Source organism: Galeopterus variegatus, unplaced genomic scaffold (genome assembly GCF_000696425.1).
Source record: "Galeopterus variegatus unplaced genomic scaffold, G_variegatus-3.0.2 Scaffold4643, whole genome shotgun sequence".
NCBI lineage: Eukaryota > Metazoa > Chordata > Mammalia > Dermoptera > Cynocephalidae > Galeopterus > Galeopterus variegatus.
The window spans coordinates 108,352-126,939 of record NW_007730754.1 but is presented as its reverse complement, the minus strand read 5'-3'; the positions used below and the strand labels follow the sequence as shown (position 1 = coordinate 126,939).

The 18,588-nt window shown below is 42.1% G+C and overlaps 2 protein-coding genes across 3 annotated transcripts in view; one reads left to right on the top strand and one right to left on the bottom strand.

Moving 5' to 3' along the window:
• PI4KA (phosphatidylinositol 4-kinase, catalytic, alpha) overlaps positions 1 to 18,588 on the bottom strand; it is a 131,235-nt gene that overhangs the window by 45,715 nt on the left and 66,932 nt on the right. For both annotated transcript variants that reach the window (XM_008588039.1, XM_008588038.1), the window contains 3 exons: positions 3,332 to 3,440; positions 2,862 to 2,998; positions 2,582 to 2,715 (listed from right to left, as the gene is read on the bottom strand). In XM_008588039.1, the coding sequence (XP_008586261.1) occupies positions 2,582 to 2,715; positions 2,862 to 2,998; positions 3,332 to 3,440 (380 nt within the window). The remainder of the gene's footprint in view (positions 1 to 2,581; positions 2,716 to 2,861; positions 2,999 to 3,331; positions 3,441 to 18,588) is intronic.
• SERPIND1 (serpin peptidase inhibitor, clade D (heparin cofactor), member 1) overlaps positions 16,073 to 18,588 on the top strand; it is an 11,612-nt gene continuing 9,096 nt past the window's right edge. The window contains exon 1 of the mRNA XM_008588037.1: positions 16,073 to 16,122. The gene's annotated coding sequence lies outside the window, so the exon portion shown is untranslated. The remainder of the gene's footprint in view (positions 16,123 to 18,588) is intronic.

The following is an 18,588-nucleotide window of genomic DNA, read 5'->3' as shown; positions in this document are numbered from 1 at the left end:
CATGTGGGATCCGAAACCTCGGGCGGGAGCGCCGCCGCACTTCCCAAGCAGCGCACTATCCAGTGCGCCACCGGGCCGGCCCACATTTTTACTTTTATTGTAAAACATATCTTTGACCTCAGGAAAAATGGAAGAAAAAAGAAATGCATGTACTTGGACCGTGGCCACTGTGAGTTCCAGGGCTATGCTAAGACTGCAGGGCTCCGCGGCGTGCAGCAATCAGCCTCTGCACCAGACTTCCCAGAGTTCAGCCTCAGTGGGGCAGGCTGGGTGACTCTAAGCCATGCATTCTCAGGTGTTCACGAGCACACAGCTTTAACTTGATTTCTCACATGTTCTACTTTGTGGTTTTAAAGTTCTCCCAATAACCATGGTAGGGAATCTAAGCCAGTCTTGAATAGAGGCTTTGGATTGCTTCTCTGTGCTAGCAGAGTGCTCGCAGGGTCCTGGCAGGCAGCCCAGAGTGAAGCTGGACTTGTGGGAGCTGCCTGTAGGCTGGTCTGTTAGCATCCTCCTCTGCCAGTTAACCCAAAAACCTGTCCTGACAACCTGAGACTACCACTCAGGGGCATACTCATGGGGAGGTGGGGACAGCCCTGCCTTGAAACCCATGAGGCTAAGGGGGTCCTGAGACATCTTTTGCTCTGTTTTGACTTGGCTTGTTTTGAAAACATATTCTTTGTAATAAAAACCAGAGGGAACTATACTACCATGCTACAGGAGATGGTAGTGAGATCAGTGGGGTTTATTTCTTTCCAATTATTTTGCAAGTTTTTGTGTAATGTTCTCTTTTTACTTTTTATTTTTTACTTATTTATTTATTTATTTATTTTCCTTTTTTTTGGTCTTTTTTCGTGTCCGGCAACGGATCGCAACCCTCAGTGTCGCGCCCGTACCGGACCGAGACCGGCAACGGGATCGCAAACCTCGGTGCTGCGCCCGCACCTCGCTCAGCCAGTGAGCGGGAACCGTTCTGTATGTGGGATCCGAACCCTCGGCGGGAGCGCCGCCGCGCTCTCAAGCGGCACACTGTAGCAGTGCGCCACCGGGCCGGCCCATCTCTTTTTACTTTTAGTAACTAAAATTTTAAAAAAAATTATTATGAAAAGAAAAAAGAAAGCCAAAACTCCTTTGGTTCTCTGCAACTCTGGGGAGAAATTCTGATCTGTCATGGAGCCCTCGGCTGCTGAGAAGCAGGAAGGAGGGGACTGAGCAGGAGGGTGGGGGCACACAGCTCTTAACCAAAACAGCTTTAATCTGTGTTATATTCTGAGCTTTCAAGTACGATTTCTTTTACCAGAGGTTGCATAGCACCAAAGAAAGGTAATAGTGTTGTTCTCCAAATATCCCTCCTTTTAAGAACTAACACTTTCTTTTTCAAATCACCCGAGAAAGAAATTATTCCATAACTTATTGCATCCCTCCTGTGACTTAGACAAAAAAGCTTAGAATAATTTGACCTTTTTTTGATGACAGAGAATCATCTTTTAGTAGCTAGTGTATTCGGTGCAGGATGTGCAGGATGCCTTAGGCCTTACCATGGGGGTCTGCAGAACCCACACTGGCTGGCCACAGGTGCTGGGTCTGTGTCCTGGTGGCTTCCTCCAGCCCTCATTTACAAAAGGCAGCATGGCACAGTGCTTAGGAAACAGTGTGGGTTCCAATCTACATCAGGGATTACTACCTTGGTGATTTACTTAACTGCTCAATGTCTTGTTCTCCTCATCTCTAAAATGGGTATATAACAGTGCCTACCTCAAGCCTTTTTTTTTTTTAAAAGATGACCAATAAGGGGATCTTAACCCTTGGCTTGGTGTTGTCAGCACCCCGCTCAGCCTGTGAGTGAACCGGCCATCCCTATATAGGATCCAAACCTGTGGCCTTGGTGTTATCAGCACTGCACTCTCCTGAGTGAGCCACGGGCCAGCCCTACCTCAAGGCTTTTGCACAGTGTGCCCATATACATAACTTAGCAGAGCACCTAGTACAGCATGAGCACTCAATCCGTGTTAGCTACTGATGTGACCATGATGACAATTACAGACCAAAACAGTCATTACAGCTGTTAGGACTGCTGTGGTTACAGGTACATCCTGAGCGTGAAACCACCTGGAGAAATGTTTTGGAGCTGGCTGCATCCTGCATCATGTTTGCTGTTTGTACTCAACTGTGGTCCTGGAAACCAGCTCAGTGAGTGTCTTAGGACCATTCTCAGTGAGGCCTGATTCCTCAGAGGGGCCCTTGCCCAGTTGATGGACTGTGTGCAGCATTGATTGTCATTGCTCAGAAGCTTGTTCCCTATCGGCACCATGCTCTAACCAACTGAGCTAACTGGCCAGCCCCAGAAGCCTGTTCCCTATGAGAGAGGGGATGACTGCAGGCTTCAGACACCAGGGGGTGTTACTAGACATGGCCTTTGATACTCATGAAGGGAGACATACAAGAAAAGCAAAGGGTGTTTTTGTTTTTTTTAGAATCTTGTATGTCTTGGGAGTAGTTGAAAAAGTCCCATGCCCAGAAGAGTCCAAAAATAACAAATCCACTCAAATGTGGAGCTGTGGGGAGGTGCAGGCTCATGTACCTCATATATTCCAGCCGGTAAACAGACAGGAGGTAGGTGGACATGGCAAAGTCCAGCTTGTTGATGAGGGCAGACACTTCAGGAGGAGGGTCCAGCAGGTTGATGATGGTGCTGCGGAGCTCACTCAGCTCAGCCTGGAGGTAAAGACACATCCGAGGGCTCGCTGGCACCTCCCCAAGAGAAATGGGCCCCAGTGGCTGGCAACACGTGTTAAGTACAACAGAAAGATGTGCCCTTATCAATACAAAGAGCTTAGCAAAAATGAGAGGAGAATCCTTACGGGGGTAACTGTGTCGTTTTTCATGGCTGAGTTATACTGCAGGACAGAGCGCAGTGGCTCCTTGCTGGGAAAGGTGAGCAGGGGGGATTTGGTGGCTATCTCACAGACCCCCTCGTACCACTCTTCTGGCCAGAGTCCTGGAAGAGAATGAATAGAACTGAGAAGATTACCTCAGTCGAAAAGCTCTGCAGACTGGCTCTGACAATTTCTAGAGTTGTGGATTCTTTGAGACAATTATCCCAAAAACGGGGCATAGAAATGAGTCTGTTACCTAACTTGGGCAGATTTTTCCTAAGGTATGTGGCCTAAACTACATCTGGGAACTGTAACATTTGCAAATGCCTGTAGAAAGCAGCAGCTGCATTGGGACTCATCTCAAATGTGCTCACATTGATAATTAGGCTGACTCTGATCTCTCTTTGTTGTCACTCTGCACTCTGCCTTCCCTGGGAGAGAGATCATCCCCCTACCTGACCCCTCCACAGCGAATCCCATCAGTACAGAATAGAGCCAGAAGTCCCGGAAGAGCTTCTGTAACCGAGGCTTAGCTTCTTTGATGGGCGGCAGTCGTCGGGTAAGCTGATATGCCAAGAAGAGAGGGAGAAAGGTGGTTATTTGTTCATGAAACCCTCACACCTGTAGGTGTAAAATCAACCATCAACTCATTCTCCAAGAGCATTCTCAGAGACTCAGTCAGATTTGGTTTGTACACTGATCAGTGACCAATGCCTCTTGATAATTTCGCCAATAAGTATTAGCAGTTTATTCATTCATTCATTTACTGAGTACCTAATGTGTGGTAGGCATTCCTGCACTTAAAGGGCATTCTGTTTAGTTTGGAGGCAGGTAAGCAAACAAACACAGCAGGGCAGAGTACCTGGAGAAGGTGTCATAGGTCTCAAAGTTGCCATGTGAGTAAAGCTTAGCCAGGCACAGAGAAGAAAGCAGCTTGCCCAGTGATTAGTTTGGAGGCAGGTAAGCAAACAAACACAGCAGGGCAGAGTACCTGGAGAAGGTGTCATAAGTCTCAAAGTTGCCATGTGAGTAAAGCTTAGCCAGGCACAGAGAAGAAAGCAGCTTGCCCAGTGACAGGGAGCACCAGGTCCAAAGCCTGGCACTGTGGGAGGCATGGAGTGCTTAGGGAAAGGCAAATGGTGAATGGGGGCTGGTGCTCAGAGGAAGGGATGCAATTGGAAAGGCAGGGAGGTTGGGAGAAATCTTGTGGGTCGAGAAGAAGTGGATTTCAAATCTTTTTCAGCAGCGCAACTTTTTCCAACAGTAATGAGGGGCAGTATTCCAATATGTAAAACAGGTAAAAGCAGCAGCATACTGTGGCAGAGTGAGAGGCCATAGCCCATACATCCCTGTTCTAGACAGCGTCCCATCTGGTGTGAAGCAGGGAGTGGCTCATCAGTTACGTAAAATGGTTAAATTTGTGCACAACACCCAGCTGGACAGGTAGTTCCTCACAGAAACTCGGTACAGTGATGATCAACCTGCAGTGAGGGGGGCTTTGCAATCCAACCACTTATGAGTGCCAAACATGGGCAAGGGACCCAGAGTGGAGACAGGTCATGATACCCATCGCTGGGAAGTGAGGGGACGCAGTGAGACAGGCACATTCACGCACAGCTGGTAGGACTATAAATTGGTACAACAGAGGCTCCAAGTGGCTGTGAAACCCAAAGAGGTTTTGACACGGGTAAGAGAAAGTGACTCAACCCTATCTTTGATTTGGGCTGCTACTCCTCACCCTATGAACTTCTTGGCTCCCTCTAAGGACTTAGGCATGAAAATGCCCTGTGGGTTCTCCCTGCTCTCTGACCACTCCTGGCCCATTGGCCATCATCCCACCTGAGACTGCTCTAGTCCTCAGAAAGGGAAGAGCAGGGTAGTATCAGAAAAGAACTTAGAAACTCTTTGACATGTCATTAGATAAAGATATGAAATGGCCATGACTGGTTAGGACCCTGTGTGGGTAAAAATATTCCTGTACTTCAAGAGAGATGGAAAGAAAAGAGCAGAACTGTGGTAATTAGAGGTGGGAAATGGGGAGAGAGAGGGAAGTTAGCTAGAAATTGGTTCAGGGTCTCAAAGAATAATTATGTTTTGTAATGATGAATATACTAATTAACCTAATTTGATCACATATTGTACACAGGTATTGATATTCAACTGTGTACCCCACAGATACGTATAATCAATTATGTTTCAATTAAAAAAAAAAAGAGAGACAGAAAGGAGTTGGGACATTCTAGAGAAGGGCTGTAAGATGATGAGGGGTCCTGTCTGGCCCCTAAGACAGGAAAGGAAAAGGATACAAGATAACTGACTAGCTCACTCCTGAAAAAAATCAAGGTCAGGGGAAAAGTAGGAAGACTGAAACAGAGAAAGGAGCCTAAAGAGACATCATAGCCAAATGCAATGCATAAACCCTGTCTGGATTAAAAAAAAAAAAAAAAAGGCTGTAAAAGATGTGGGAATATAGAGGCCTGATTAGAATAGGGAGTGCATAAAGGGCAAAAGCCTTAAGTGCACAGGATCAGAACTATACGTGCTGAAAACAGCACATGCTGAAAACAGCAAAAATATTCTGATTGAGTAGTAGGGAACACTGAGATCATTTTCTGTCCTGTTCACACACTCCTTTCTGTGCTTCTTTTGATACTATACTTAGTTTGTCACATAGTCAAGGTCTTGACGTTACAATAAAAGACGAGACAAGCCTGAGCTCGGGGCTGCACCTATTCTCTCCTTTCTTGTGGGAGTTAGCTTGGTGTAGTCCCTCTGGGCCTCTCACCGCTTTCACGAAGCTGGGCTCTGAGTAACCCTTGCATCTCCTTCACTGAGAGAAGAGTGACAAGTGGTGCCCTGTGTGAGTCATCTGTAATCCACGGAACAGAGACTGACCTTCTGAAGCCTGGTAAAGGAACCAAGGATGCATCTGACATTCATTCTGGTAAGGAAACATAGACGACCATGGGGTAGCGGGACATCTATGGCAAGGTCTAATTTAGGTCTTTTCACCCAGAGATTTTTTTCTTTTTTTCTCTTTTACTTTCCTTTCATAGGCACTTCACTATCAAAAGAAGTGCAACATAATTTACAGCTTCAAGGTCTCTTGAAAGCAGCTGGATGTAAAGTAATTGAACACCAGCCTGTAAAATTATTACTGGTAATTAGACAACAATGCCCTTGGTATCCACAAGAAGGGAGTCTTGATTTAGAGGATTGGGAACATATTGGCAGATGGTTAAAAAATGTTCTTGGTCCTGTAAAGACTTCTCATCTTACAACATGGAATTTATGTAAAATTGCCTTAGGGCCAATACAAAGTCCCCAAACCATAGCTAAACTGGAAAAACAGGATCCATCTCCTTCTGCCTCAGGTTTTCCCCAGCCACCACCTCCTTTAGATTTGCCTCCTCAGATTTTACTCCTATCATGGAATAATGTTTCCGTGAGGGACGTCAAACTGAGAGAGAAATGTTACATGCCTTTCCTCTCATCTGAGGTGGAAATCAAGGTCTTTGGCATTAGAACCTTCCTTTTGCTGTTTACAAGGAATTTTGGAAAAGTATAACAGAAAATGTCCTCCAAAGTTCTTTTACTAAAGGAATAGTAGAAGCTATAGCCGATAGTTATCATATGACAGCACGGGACTGGAAAACCTTTGTTAAAACCATATTAACAACAGCTCAGTACAGTGTTTGGCTTCAGGAATTTCGTGATGCCGCCACCACTATTTCAATGGAAAATTTAAATAACAACATTCTTATAAGTATAGATATGTGAATTGGTGAAGGGGCTTATCTTAAACCTCGGGATCAAGCCAGGCTTCAGCCTCAGGTGTTTGCTCAGATGTCACAGGCAGCTGTTAAAGCATGGAACAAAATTCCAGAAACAAATATTCCTACTGGCTCTTCTGCCACTGTTAGACAAAGGCCTACCAAACTTTACATAGATTTTGTTAATAGACTTCAAGATGCTATCTCTAGACAAGTAGATAATATTCAAACTGCAAATGTTCTATTTTTACAATTGGCCTATGAGAATGAAAATAATGATTGTCAAAAAATTCTTGCTCCTTTAAAAGGGAGGAATCCTAATATTGCTGAAATGATACGTGCATGTTAAAATGTGGGTACACAAACTTATAAGGCTCAAGTGCTTGCTGCAGCACTTCAATCTAGAAAATGTCATAAATGAGGTAAAGAAGGACATTTTCAAAAGGATTGTAAACAAGGATATCAAAATCAAATTAAACCAAAACAAAAATGTCCTAAATGTAAAAAGGGATTTCATTGGACCGCCACTCAATGTAAATCTAAATTTGACTCTGAAGGCAATCCGATTTCGGGAAACGGACATAGGGGTGCCAGCTCCTGCACCCCTACAAAAAAAGGGAGTCAAACATGGAATGTCCACGCTCCAGCATGGGAGCCTCCCAAGAATGAGATAATATCTCAAGAAAGTGAGTGACTGACTTAAAAGCGGCCACCACTGGTAGTGCCAGCCTCGATTTATCCATAACAGAGGATTTAATTTTAGATGAGGCTGGACAAATAAAAATTGTCTCTACAGAAATATGGGGGCCTTTGCCTAATGGTTCAGCAGGACTTATTTTAGGAAGATCTAGTTATTCTAGTCAAGGTATTCAAATAATACCAGGACTTATTGATTCAGATTATACTGGACAAATTAAAATTATGGTTACTAGTTTAGGGTATCACGTCATTCGCAAAGGAACTCATATTGCTCAATTAATATTAATACCATTTATTACTCCTGGACATCCAAAGAAAGAGGGACAGAGGGTTTGGTAGTACTGAAGCTTATTGGGTTACAAAGATAAATAATGGACGAGCCCTCCTCACTCTCAACATAAATCAAAAAACAATAACAGGTTTAATTGATTCAGGAGCAGATATTACTATAATTGCTTCCAAAGATTGGATTCCCTCCTGGAAAACTAGTTCCTCTTTCCTGACTGTATCTGGATTGGGAGGAACACAAACTCCATGCCAAAGTAAATATCCTTTAAAATGTATAGGACATGAAGAACAAACTGTCATTATTGTGCATTTCCTACTGGGTCTCCCTATCACTTTATGGGGGAGAGACTTACTTACACATGGAATGTTTACAAAGGCACTTCCCCTCCAAATTTATCATGAAGGCCACCACCAAACTCCTGCCACTCAAACTGCAATGGATTTACTGGACCCCGTGTGGGTGGAGCAGTGGCCTCTTAAAGGGGAGAAATTACAAGCTCATCTTCTAATACAAGGACAATTACAAGCAGGAGATATTGAGCCTCATACAGTCCATGGAATACTATTTTTTGCATCCCTTAAAAATCAGGGAAATGGAGACTTTTACATGATCTCCGACAAGTTAATGCATGAATTGTGCCAATGGGAGCATTACAGCCTGGGCTCCCTAACTCAGCACTTATTCCAAGAGGACATTATCTTATTATTATAGACCTAAAAGATTTTTTTTACCATCCCTTTACATGAAGATGATAAAGAAAAACTTGCATTTTCCCTTCCTAGCAATAATGCTGGGACTCCTTCACAAAGATACCAATGGAAAGTCATTCCCTAAGGAATGATCAACAGTCCTAGTATTTGTCAGGATTTTGTGGATCGTTCTTTGCGCCCTACCTGAATGGCTTTTCCTGATGCATTAATTTATCATTATATGGATGATATTCTTGTTGTCCATGCAAATTCAAATATACTGTCTCAAATCTACTTACATATCTTAACTCACACAAAAGAAGTAGGGCTTCAAACACTCCTGAAAAAATTCAGAAGACAGAACCATGGAAATATTTAGGTTATACTATTACACAAAGATCTATTCATGCTCAACAAATTTCTTTATCTATCAAAAATCAATTAACCCTTAATGATTTACAAAAACTTCTTGGTCATATTAACTGGCTTTAACCTTCTATGGGAATTCCTAAATATCAGTTACAAAATTTATTTAATACTCTTAAAGGAGATCCTGATCTCTCCACACTATGTGTCCTCTCCCCCCATGCAAAAAGAGAACTCCAACAGATTGAGCTTTGGTTAAGTTCATGACAGCTCGATTGCATTACTTGAGGGGAATCTATTCATTTAATTGTCCTAAACACCCCACATAGCCCTACTGGGCTGATATGCCAATTTCTTCCAAATATAGGAGTTATTGAATGGATTTTCCAAGCTCACCACCCTAAAAAGAAATTATGCACTCAATTTGGACAACAGGTTTGTAGAATAGAACAAGGATGACGCCATTGTCAAATGCTTACTGGTTATGATCCTGAAATGATTAATCCTGGCCTTTCTAAAACTGATTTTCAGGCAGCACTCAGACAAAATCAGAATCTTTACAAATTGCTTTGACTGATTTTATGGGAACTTTAGAATTTTCCTTGCCTCATGATAAAATATTACAAGGTTTTCAATTATTGCCCCTTTCTTCTGTTACTGTTTTGTCACCTATTCCTGTTCCTGATGCTTTAACTATATTTATAGATGGCTCTGGAAAGTCAAGTAAAGGATCTGTTCTCTGGCATGAACAGGGTTCTTGGAAACATTTCCTTTCCTCCATCATAGTTCCACACAACGAGCTGAACTAGCAGCTGCTATCGCAGCTCTACATCATTTTCCTCATCAACCACTCAATATAGTAGCTGATAATGCTTACGTAGTTGGTACAAGTTATTCAAGATGCTTTGATTCATGATGGGAATGATGCTACTTTTTTTGAAATGTTTAGACAATTACAAAAATTAATTCAATGTAGAAATGATCCTTTATTTGTAACTCATATCAGATCTCATTTTGGGTTGCCAGGTCCTCTTACAGAAGGTAATGACCAAGCTGACAAATTAGTAATGTACACAAACGCTATACAGAAAGCTATGGCTTCTCATCAATTTTTTCATCAAGGTGCTAAAGCACTGGTTCATTCCTTTCAAATTCCTTACAGACAAGCTCAAGAAATCATTCGTGCCTGTTCAGATTGTCAAAGATATTCTATCTTTTTTTTTTTTTTTTTTTGTCTTTTTTACTGACCGGTAACAGGATCGCAACCCTCGGTGTCGCGCCCGTACCGGGGACCGGCAACGGGATCGCAACCCTCGGTGTTGCCCCACACCACGCTCAGCCAGTGAGCGGGAACCAGTCTCCATATGGGATCCGAACCCTCGGCGGGAGCGCCGCCATGCTCCCAAGCGGTGCACTCTCCAGTGCGCCACTGGGCCGGCCCGTCAAAGATATTCTAAAACAATCTCCCCAGGTGGCATTAATCCTCATAGATTAAAGGAAATGAAATTTGGCAAATGGATGTTACTCATTATGACCCTTTTGGGCGACTTAAATATTTACATGTCACTGTAGACACTCACTCAGGATTTATTCATGCCACTGCACAAACAGGAGAAACTATAAAACACGTACAAAAACATCTTTTCTCTTACATTGCCACTATGGGAGTTCCAACACATATTAAAACTGATAATTAACCTGCATACACCTCTAAAGCTTTTCAAATGTTTTGTGATGTATGGAATGTAAAACATGCCACGAGAACCCCACTGGCCAAGCCATTGTAGAAAGAGCTAACAGCCTTATCAAATCACAATTACACAAACAAAATAGGGGGGATATGGAGGGAAATTTCACACCACAAGAACAATTAGTGTATGGAATGTAAAACATGCCACGAGAACCCCACTGGCCAAGCCATTGTAGAAAGAGCTAATAGCCTTATCAAATCACAATTACACAAACAAAATAGGGGGGATATGGAGGGAAATTTCACACCACAAGAACAATTAATGAAAGCATTATATACCTTAAATTTTTGAATTGTAATTCCCAATATTTGACAGCAGTGGATCGACACTTTACCTGCCCTAATGAAAGGCCTACTTTGGTTTTGTATATCGACATCCCTTACAAGGGCCACAATGGTTGGGCCCTGTTGAGTTATTAACATGTGGAAGAGGGTATGCTTCTGTTTTGTCTCCTACAGATCCTCTCTGGGTGCTTGCTAAAGCTGTTCGTCCATATCATGTGGCACCAACCACTTCCAGGAATGCTGAACAAAAATTTTGAAGTGGAAGAGAAATCCATTTGCCTCCACAATGCTTTCTTCTGAACCAACCTGGGATGATTTTAAAAAGCTTACCACACAAGCAGAAAATACACTGGAAATTACTGGAACACCCAAGACACCTGAAAATTTATTCTTGGCCATGCTTGCTCACATAACTATAAATTCCAAAGGTCCAAAGGTAACATGTCTTTTCACAATATATGGGCTCCTCTGTATTATCCAATTCCGTAAGCATAAGTAATAACATTTTTTGGACCCATGTCCTGAATCCTCCTGTTTTTGATTTGACTACATGAGAAGATACAGAGCCTCCTTTAATCATCCAATGATACAACACACATGGGAGGAAAGTGGCTCCCCCCTTCTGGTCCCTTACAAGACTGTGGATTAAATTGTGATAAAGGGAGCTATCATAGCAGATGGCATAAACTTCTTTATGACTGGTATTTTCTTACTGAAAAATTACCTTTATGTGCTGTAAATAATTTCACTGTTAGCAATTTCTGTATTCCTTTTCAACCCCAATGGTATACGAATCATATTGTAAAAGACCCTAATCGTGTTTTAGCTGTAAAATATCAAGTATTCATTTCCACAGCAGGAGTAGGTGGAAATTCTATAATGAGCAAAAACCATCCTAAACCCAATATCCCTGTATGTTCTCATCTTTGGATTTCTATTGGAAACAGTCAAGACCTTAGTTGGATTTCTTGCCACTCTACTAATTTTATAGAAAACACATTGTTTAATAATTGGACTTTAGAAAATTGGGGTCCATGTGACTTACTGATACTGGATTCTAATACCACCTGGAATTATACTCTTCCTTTTAATTATTCTGGTCCACTGACCAGGAGCCACCCCCACATAGGGCATCCCCTCATGTAATGGAGGGGGGCCTAAGCACATTCACCAGACCTCCGTGGCAAACTATTTACAGTAGTCCCCTGTAAAGGAAATAAAGTTGAGATCTTCATAGAGATCTCCTTTACCTATTGCTTGCAGTGACTAATTAAGTATTTAACAACCTTTCAGACGACTGGTGTACGTGCAGATTCCTTGTGGCCTGGCCTGCCCTAGGGGAGTTGTACTAGGTACCGCCAGGAACATCATGCTTGGCTTGCAGGGAAGGATAGTTCGAGTTCTCGAGACGGGTTGTCTCCAGATAAGTTAAGCATAGCTATCGATTATTTTGGTGAGCAGGTTATGCTTCGGGCACTTGGCTGGTTCCTGGAGGATAAACTTTCACTAAGTCACGTAAGTGCAGTTGGAATGTTGCTACTTTTGTTATCAACTGCTTTAAAAACCACAAAAGGTAAAGGAGAACTTTGGAGTCTCACCTGTGGGGAGGACGCTCTGCCTGGGACCTTCCCAATCAGGCCCAAACTGCTGTTCCAGGGCTCGCCAGCTGATAGATTACTTCAGAGAGTGTTGTTTCTTACCAAGCTTGGTGGTATATGCTTTATACCACTGGTCAATCATCCCAATAGAATACTGGTTTGGCGGGTCCTCTCTTGAGGGTGTGCTATAATCAATATTACTCTCCCTGCCAATTCTACTTGGTTTACTCCTTGCATTACACACTTTAAAATTTCTAATCTTAATATTTCTCATGTTTATATTAAAACAAAGAGCAGAAACACGGTTGCCAATTAATCTTACTCATGAATGGATGGGAAGTTCTGCTCTGGAACAGATAACTTCTGCTTTAGAGCAAATTCGTCCTAAAGGGTTTCTATTAAAGCAGCTGCTGCCATGGCTACCACAGCTGCAACTGCTATAGTTGCTTTATCTCACTCTATCCAAGCAGCACAGAAAATGAATGGATATTTTCAAAATGTAACTCCTGAACTTCTAGCACAAACATACACCAAAAAATCTTACAGAGACTGATGCCTTAGAGGCAGCAGTGTCTTTGCCTGGTGAACATCAACAAGCACTCTGGACATGAAATCAACTAAATTGTGATGTTAGATATCGTTCCATGTGTATAACTTCTATTCCTTTCAACACCTCTACTTCTTGGGAGGATGTTCAAAAATTACTACATGGAGCTTCTCACTCTAATTTACTTGGAGATATTAATAACCTTATAAATAGACTTCAAAGACAAATGCTTCAACTCCAAGAAGAAGCTCAAAATGCCACTATTAATCATTTAAATGATTTGGCTCATTGGCTCAATCCTACTAACTGTTTTTCAGGACTTAACATCAGAATATGGATTATTGCTGGAATAGGTTTATTATTTTTCCTGTGTTTTCGTGCAGTGTTGAAGGCATTACACCACAGTTTCCACAGGACTCTCCATGCAGAAGCCATGATGACTCTACTACAAAAGAATACTTACCTCTGATTCCTGAACTTACTGCAAACATTTCTGCAGACTTAACTTTCGTTTAAACAAAAAAGGGGAAGATATGGGAACATAGGGGCCTGATTAGAACAGGGAGAGCACAAAGGGCAAAAGCCTTGGGCAAAAGTCTTAAGTGTACAGGATCTGAACTATAAGTGCTAAAAACAGCACACACTGAAAACAGCAAAAATGTTCTGATTGAGTAGTAGGAAACACTGAGATCATTTTCTATTCTGTTTACACACTCCTTTCTGTGCTTCTTTTGATACTATACTTAGTTTGTTATATAGTTCAAGGTCTTGACATTACAATAAAAGATGAGACAAGCCCAAGCTCGGGGATGCACCTACTTTCTCCTTTCTTGTGGGATTTAGCTTAGTGTAGTCCCTATGAGCCTCTCACTGCTTTCACAAAGTTGGGCTCTGAGTAATCCTTGCGTCTCAGTCACTGAGAGGATAGTGATAAAAAGACATTTTTGAAGTCATGGACAAATCTGCCTTGGACTAGACATATATGTACAGACTATGATTTTTCCAGGAATAATAGTGGTACAGAGCAGGATGGGGCCCCTTCCAATTAAGAGACACAGGTTTTAGTGCCCAGGACTCAAGTGTTACAACGTCCTCTCACCTGCAAATACCCCATAACACAGCCTCACCACCCCCACATACACAATTAAGGAGATATGGCAAAATATTATAACTGTTTTATCCAGGTAGTTGGTATATGGATGTTCATTATTCAATTCTTCCAACTTCTCTGCATGTTTTTAAAATTTCATATTAAAAAGTTGGAAAAAATATCTAACCATGAGGCAAGCCTTGAAAATGGAATGAAAACAATAGAGAATGTGTGACAGAAGGTACCACATTTCAGTGGGGGCTGACACCATGCACACTCTGTCATCTCTAAATGGAAAAGAGATGAAAAATGTCAAAGTGTCACGAGGGTTGAAATTGTTTTTTCAATAGTGGGTCACATGATCAAAAAATCTAGATATGCAGGAAAGATCACTGCTTACCACATTTCAGTGGGGGCTGACACCATGCACACTCTGTCATCTCTAAATGGAAAAGAGATGCAAAAATGTCAAAGTGTCAAGAGGGTTGAAATTGTTTTTTCAATAGTGGGTCACATGATCAAAAATCTAGATATGCAGGAAAGATCACTGCTTACTGGCTTAAAAACATAACAAAAATAATATATACTCATAGAAAAGGAACTCCGACAAAGAAGTACATAGAGTAAAAAATGAAACCTGCATCTCCTCCCAGACCTTTACTGTGAATGAATATCCCTACTATGAAAAGATAACGGCTAATGTTTCCTGTGTGCTGACAGCGTGCCAGACACCATTCCATGTGCTTTCCCCACAGTCACGATCTCATTTCATTTCTACAATAAGCTTATGTGGTAGGTGTGCTGTCAGCCAGGTTGGTGGGTATGGAGCAGTGCAGCAGAGGCTGGACAGAGAGCACAGCACCACATGCCCATCTGGAGGGGAGATGCACCCCACGGAAAGAAGAATGCACACCAGGGCTCCACTAGGGGTAGGCTTGGCATGTGCGAGAACAGACAGAATGGGGCAGCTGCCAGGAGCAGCTCTTGTGGGCTTAGTAGAGACCACAGAGGAGTCAGGACACACGGAACAGCCTCTCAAAGCAGCATGATGGAGACATGCCGAGGACTTAGTATTGAGGAGGAGGTATGAGGGCTCTGAGAAGAAGGCTTCTGACCACAGCTCCAGAACGCTAAACCAGACTCAAACCCGGCCACACTTTCCACGTCCTGAATGCAGGTGGCCTTTTACACACTAGAATTTCTCAAACTGAGCAACGTACAAATGCCCCTATGGGCCCCTCGCACACCTGCACATTCTCCTGTCTAAGAGTCACGCTCTCCCTTTAGACGGTCTCTGGGTGCCGACACTCCCACTCTCAGGTACCAAAATCAGGGAGCAGCGCTCTGTGATAAGCTGGGCTTCCAGATAATCCAGAATACTCTTATAATAACTTTTTAGATCATAAAGTTAAAAGCACAAATTAAAAATAGTTTACCATAGCCTCACAGATCCCCGTAAATGCCTAAGTGAATCTGAGTTTGGGAAGCACTGCTCAATAATATCCCTACCTGTCCTACAACAGGCAGGACAGCTGGGCTGCAGATTCTGGCAATAAACACAGCAACCCTTGACTGAAGAAAGGTCTATGTCATGGTCTGTTTATTCTATAAGCCACTAATCTCATTCTCCCTCCCCCACTTTTCACTGAGGGACAAACTCATGGAAGGATGGGGATATGCTTCTAGTAGCTGAACCAGCCCCGTTAGCTCTGGAGAGCAGGGCGAGGTCAGATGCTGCCATCACCCTAGAGAGAAAACATAGTTGGAGGGCAGACATGTGGCCTCTACTTTCAAGGGGTCAAATAGAACTATCCCTGATGCAACCAAGCCCCCAGAACTCTGAAGAGCCCCTCGGTTACGTGGGGACTGCTGTGAGGGCTGCTCTTGCACTGGGCAGTGAGTGCAGGTCGTACGGCAACACTCACAAATTCAAAACACCAGCTGCAAGAGAACTGGAGCCTGTGAATCACAAGTCACTCAGTGACCAAAGGCACGTTGAGGGGGTTTCTGCTGACAAAGCTAGTTGAGTGGTATTTAAATTGGGACATATTTACTTTGGAAAATACACAGCAACAGCCCAGCACCAAAGTTCATGCTGAAACCCCACTGGTGACCTTGGCTGATTTCATCTCTGTAAAGCCACTTCTCAGAAGCACAGAGGTAAGTTTGGTTTCTAACATTTTTGCTAATTATAAATTCTTACTTGTGGTGTTTAGAGCCGAGTAACTGGTTCATTTTTTTATCGAAGCTTCCTACACTGTCTTAGAAGTGGAGAAATATGTTTATTTTTTAATCTGGCTATTATAAAAATCTGTTAGTTACATTACAAGGACAATTGACAAAACTGGAATAGGAATTGTGCAACAGAAGAAAGTATTGTATCTATGTTAATTTACTTAAATTGGAAAACTGTACTGTGATTATGTATGAGAAATCCTTGTTCTTAGGCATTTTTTCCTGAAATATTAGTAAGAAGGTACTTTGGAAAGTTCATGAAAAAACAGAATTAAAGGATAATACAAATCTTTCCATGAACTTTTTTTTCTTTAAAACTGCTAGACCATATGAGATTTCCATGAATTTTTTGGAATAACCTCATATTAAAGTTTAGAGGGACATAATATAAGAGACATACTCTCAAATGGTTCAGAAAAAAAATTAATGTGTACGTGTGTGCCTTTGTGTGTACATAGATATACATACACACATACATATGGAGAAAGAGAGAATAACAAAGTAAATATTCCAAAATGTAAAAACCCGGTGAATCTGGGTAAAGGCTATAAAGGGGTTGTTCTACTATACTTTCAACTTTTCTATAAGTTCGAAGTTATTTCGAAATAAAGTTTTCCAGTTGCTTTTCTCCCACTCCACTTGCTCTCTGGGCCTGGAGACAATAAGCCAGGAGGGATGGCAGTTTACAGGTGTTATGCTTTGGATACATGACCAAAAAGGCCAACCCCGCTCCATGCAATTGGCAAGAAAGTGCCATATAAAAGTTTCCAGAAAAACAAGCTTTGGAATGGTTTACCTTTAAAATATATTGCTTCTCTCAAAGATAGTAATCTGGACTTAATCACAACCTACTGATAGTTTTAAAACGTCTTATATAATTTTTGTTATACCAAATAATAAAACAATAGGAAGATTTACCTTTTAGATCCTTAATTTCAATCCACAGAAAATATCAGAGATATTTTCTCCTTCCTCTGATAAGGGAATAATGAAAACTAGTATTGGTTTTTCATCATATAATGTAGAAACAGGATATAAGAAGCTTCCACATACTCCCGATTAGGGGACCAAAAAAAAAAAGCTGCCAAATATACTCTCTGAATACCAGGATAAAAACACAAATTTCTCCACGCTGCTTCCCTATCTGACCTCAGACTTGTTTTCCTGAACCTTTACTTATTCAAGTTGGCCTTTGTTTTGTCCTTTAACCTCATTTTTATCTGAGGACATTTTTAAGTGCAGTCAAGCAAGGAGACTTCTACTAAGTTGCTTACTATCTTCTCTCCTTTTTTAAGTACATTGCCATTGATAGATACCCATGCCTGATTCTACTTGGAAACTGGGCCAAGTTCTATTTGCAGCCACGCACATTAGAAATCACTTCTAGAAATTGTTTTACATGTGCAGACTATGGACGGCACTGCAGCCTGGGTAAGATGTGGATAGGGAGGGCTGGAAAAGACAACAGACATTTTCAAAGTCAGAAACTATGCAACTTTCCCTTTCCAAAATGTGCAATTCAAAAGTCTCTCAAAAACAAAATAAAACAAGTCTCTCAGTTGTGATTAAAACAACGTTGGAGCTGATTATTTTAACAGTATGATGGGAAGACCCATTAAGGGAGACCAGCAGCAGGGAAACCAGCTGGGCAGCTACTCCTCAGGCCCAGGAAGTATAGGAGCACCCTGACCCTCAGGTCAAATAAGGCAGAGCACTTGACATGGGGGCTGGGGGCTCAACCAGCTTGGTTCCAATCAAGCCATTGCCACTTATTAGTGATAGTGATGAAAAGCTCAGTCTTCTGACAGTAAAATGCTGGGAGGATGAAGTTACACAAAGTACCCTGTACAGCGCCTGGCATCCAACAACAGTCATTGCCATCATCAACATCAACCAAATCCAGAGTGTTTCAAGTAGGGTATCCATATAGTTAGCCCCATCTTCAGGCCTAGCAAGTTCAAATATTTGCTTAACAGAAGCTGGTAACTCTTATCTGGTCTAGACTGGCAGCAGATATTCTGGTCCTCAAATATGACACACAAAAAGCTTAACAGAACACAATCCTTCTTTCTGGGTGATCAGAAGTTGGGATCATGTAAGAATACTACCTGTCTGGGTAAGCATTATAAACACCAGTGGCCACTGTCCTGGTGAAACATGGGAGCATCAAATAATAGCTCATCTATCCAGGATGCAGTTAATAACTTGGAAGTCAGCAAGAGAAAGAGCCATTTGGCAGCCACAACAGATTTGAAAGCCCAAGTCAAATCCTCTTTGGAACAAGGCAGATAAAGACAGGCTTACCGCAAGGCCTATGTGTTAAAAACATACTTTGTTTACTTAAATAAGGGAGTGACCCTCAGGCCTTAAAGAGCTTTCTTTTTTTTTTTT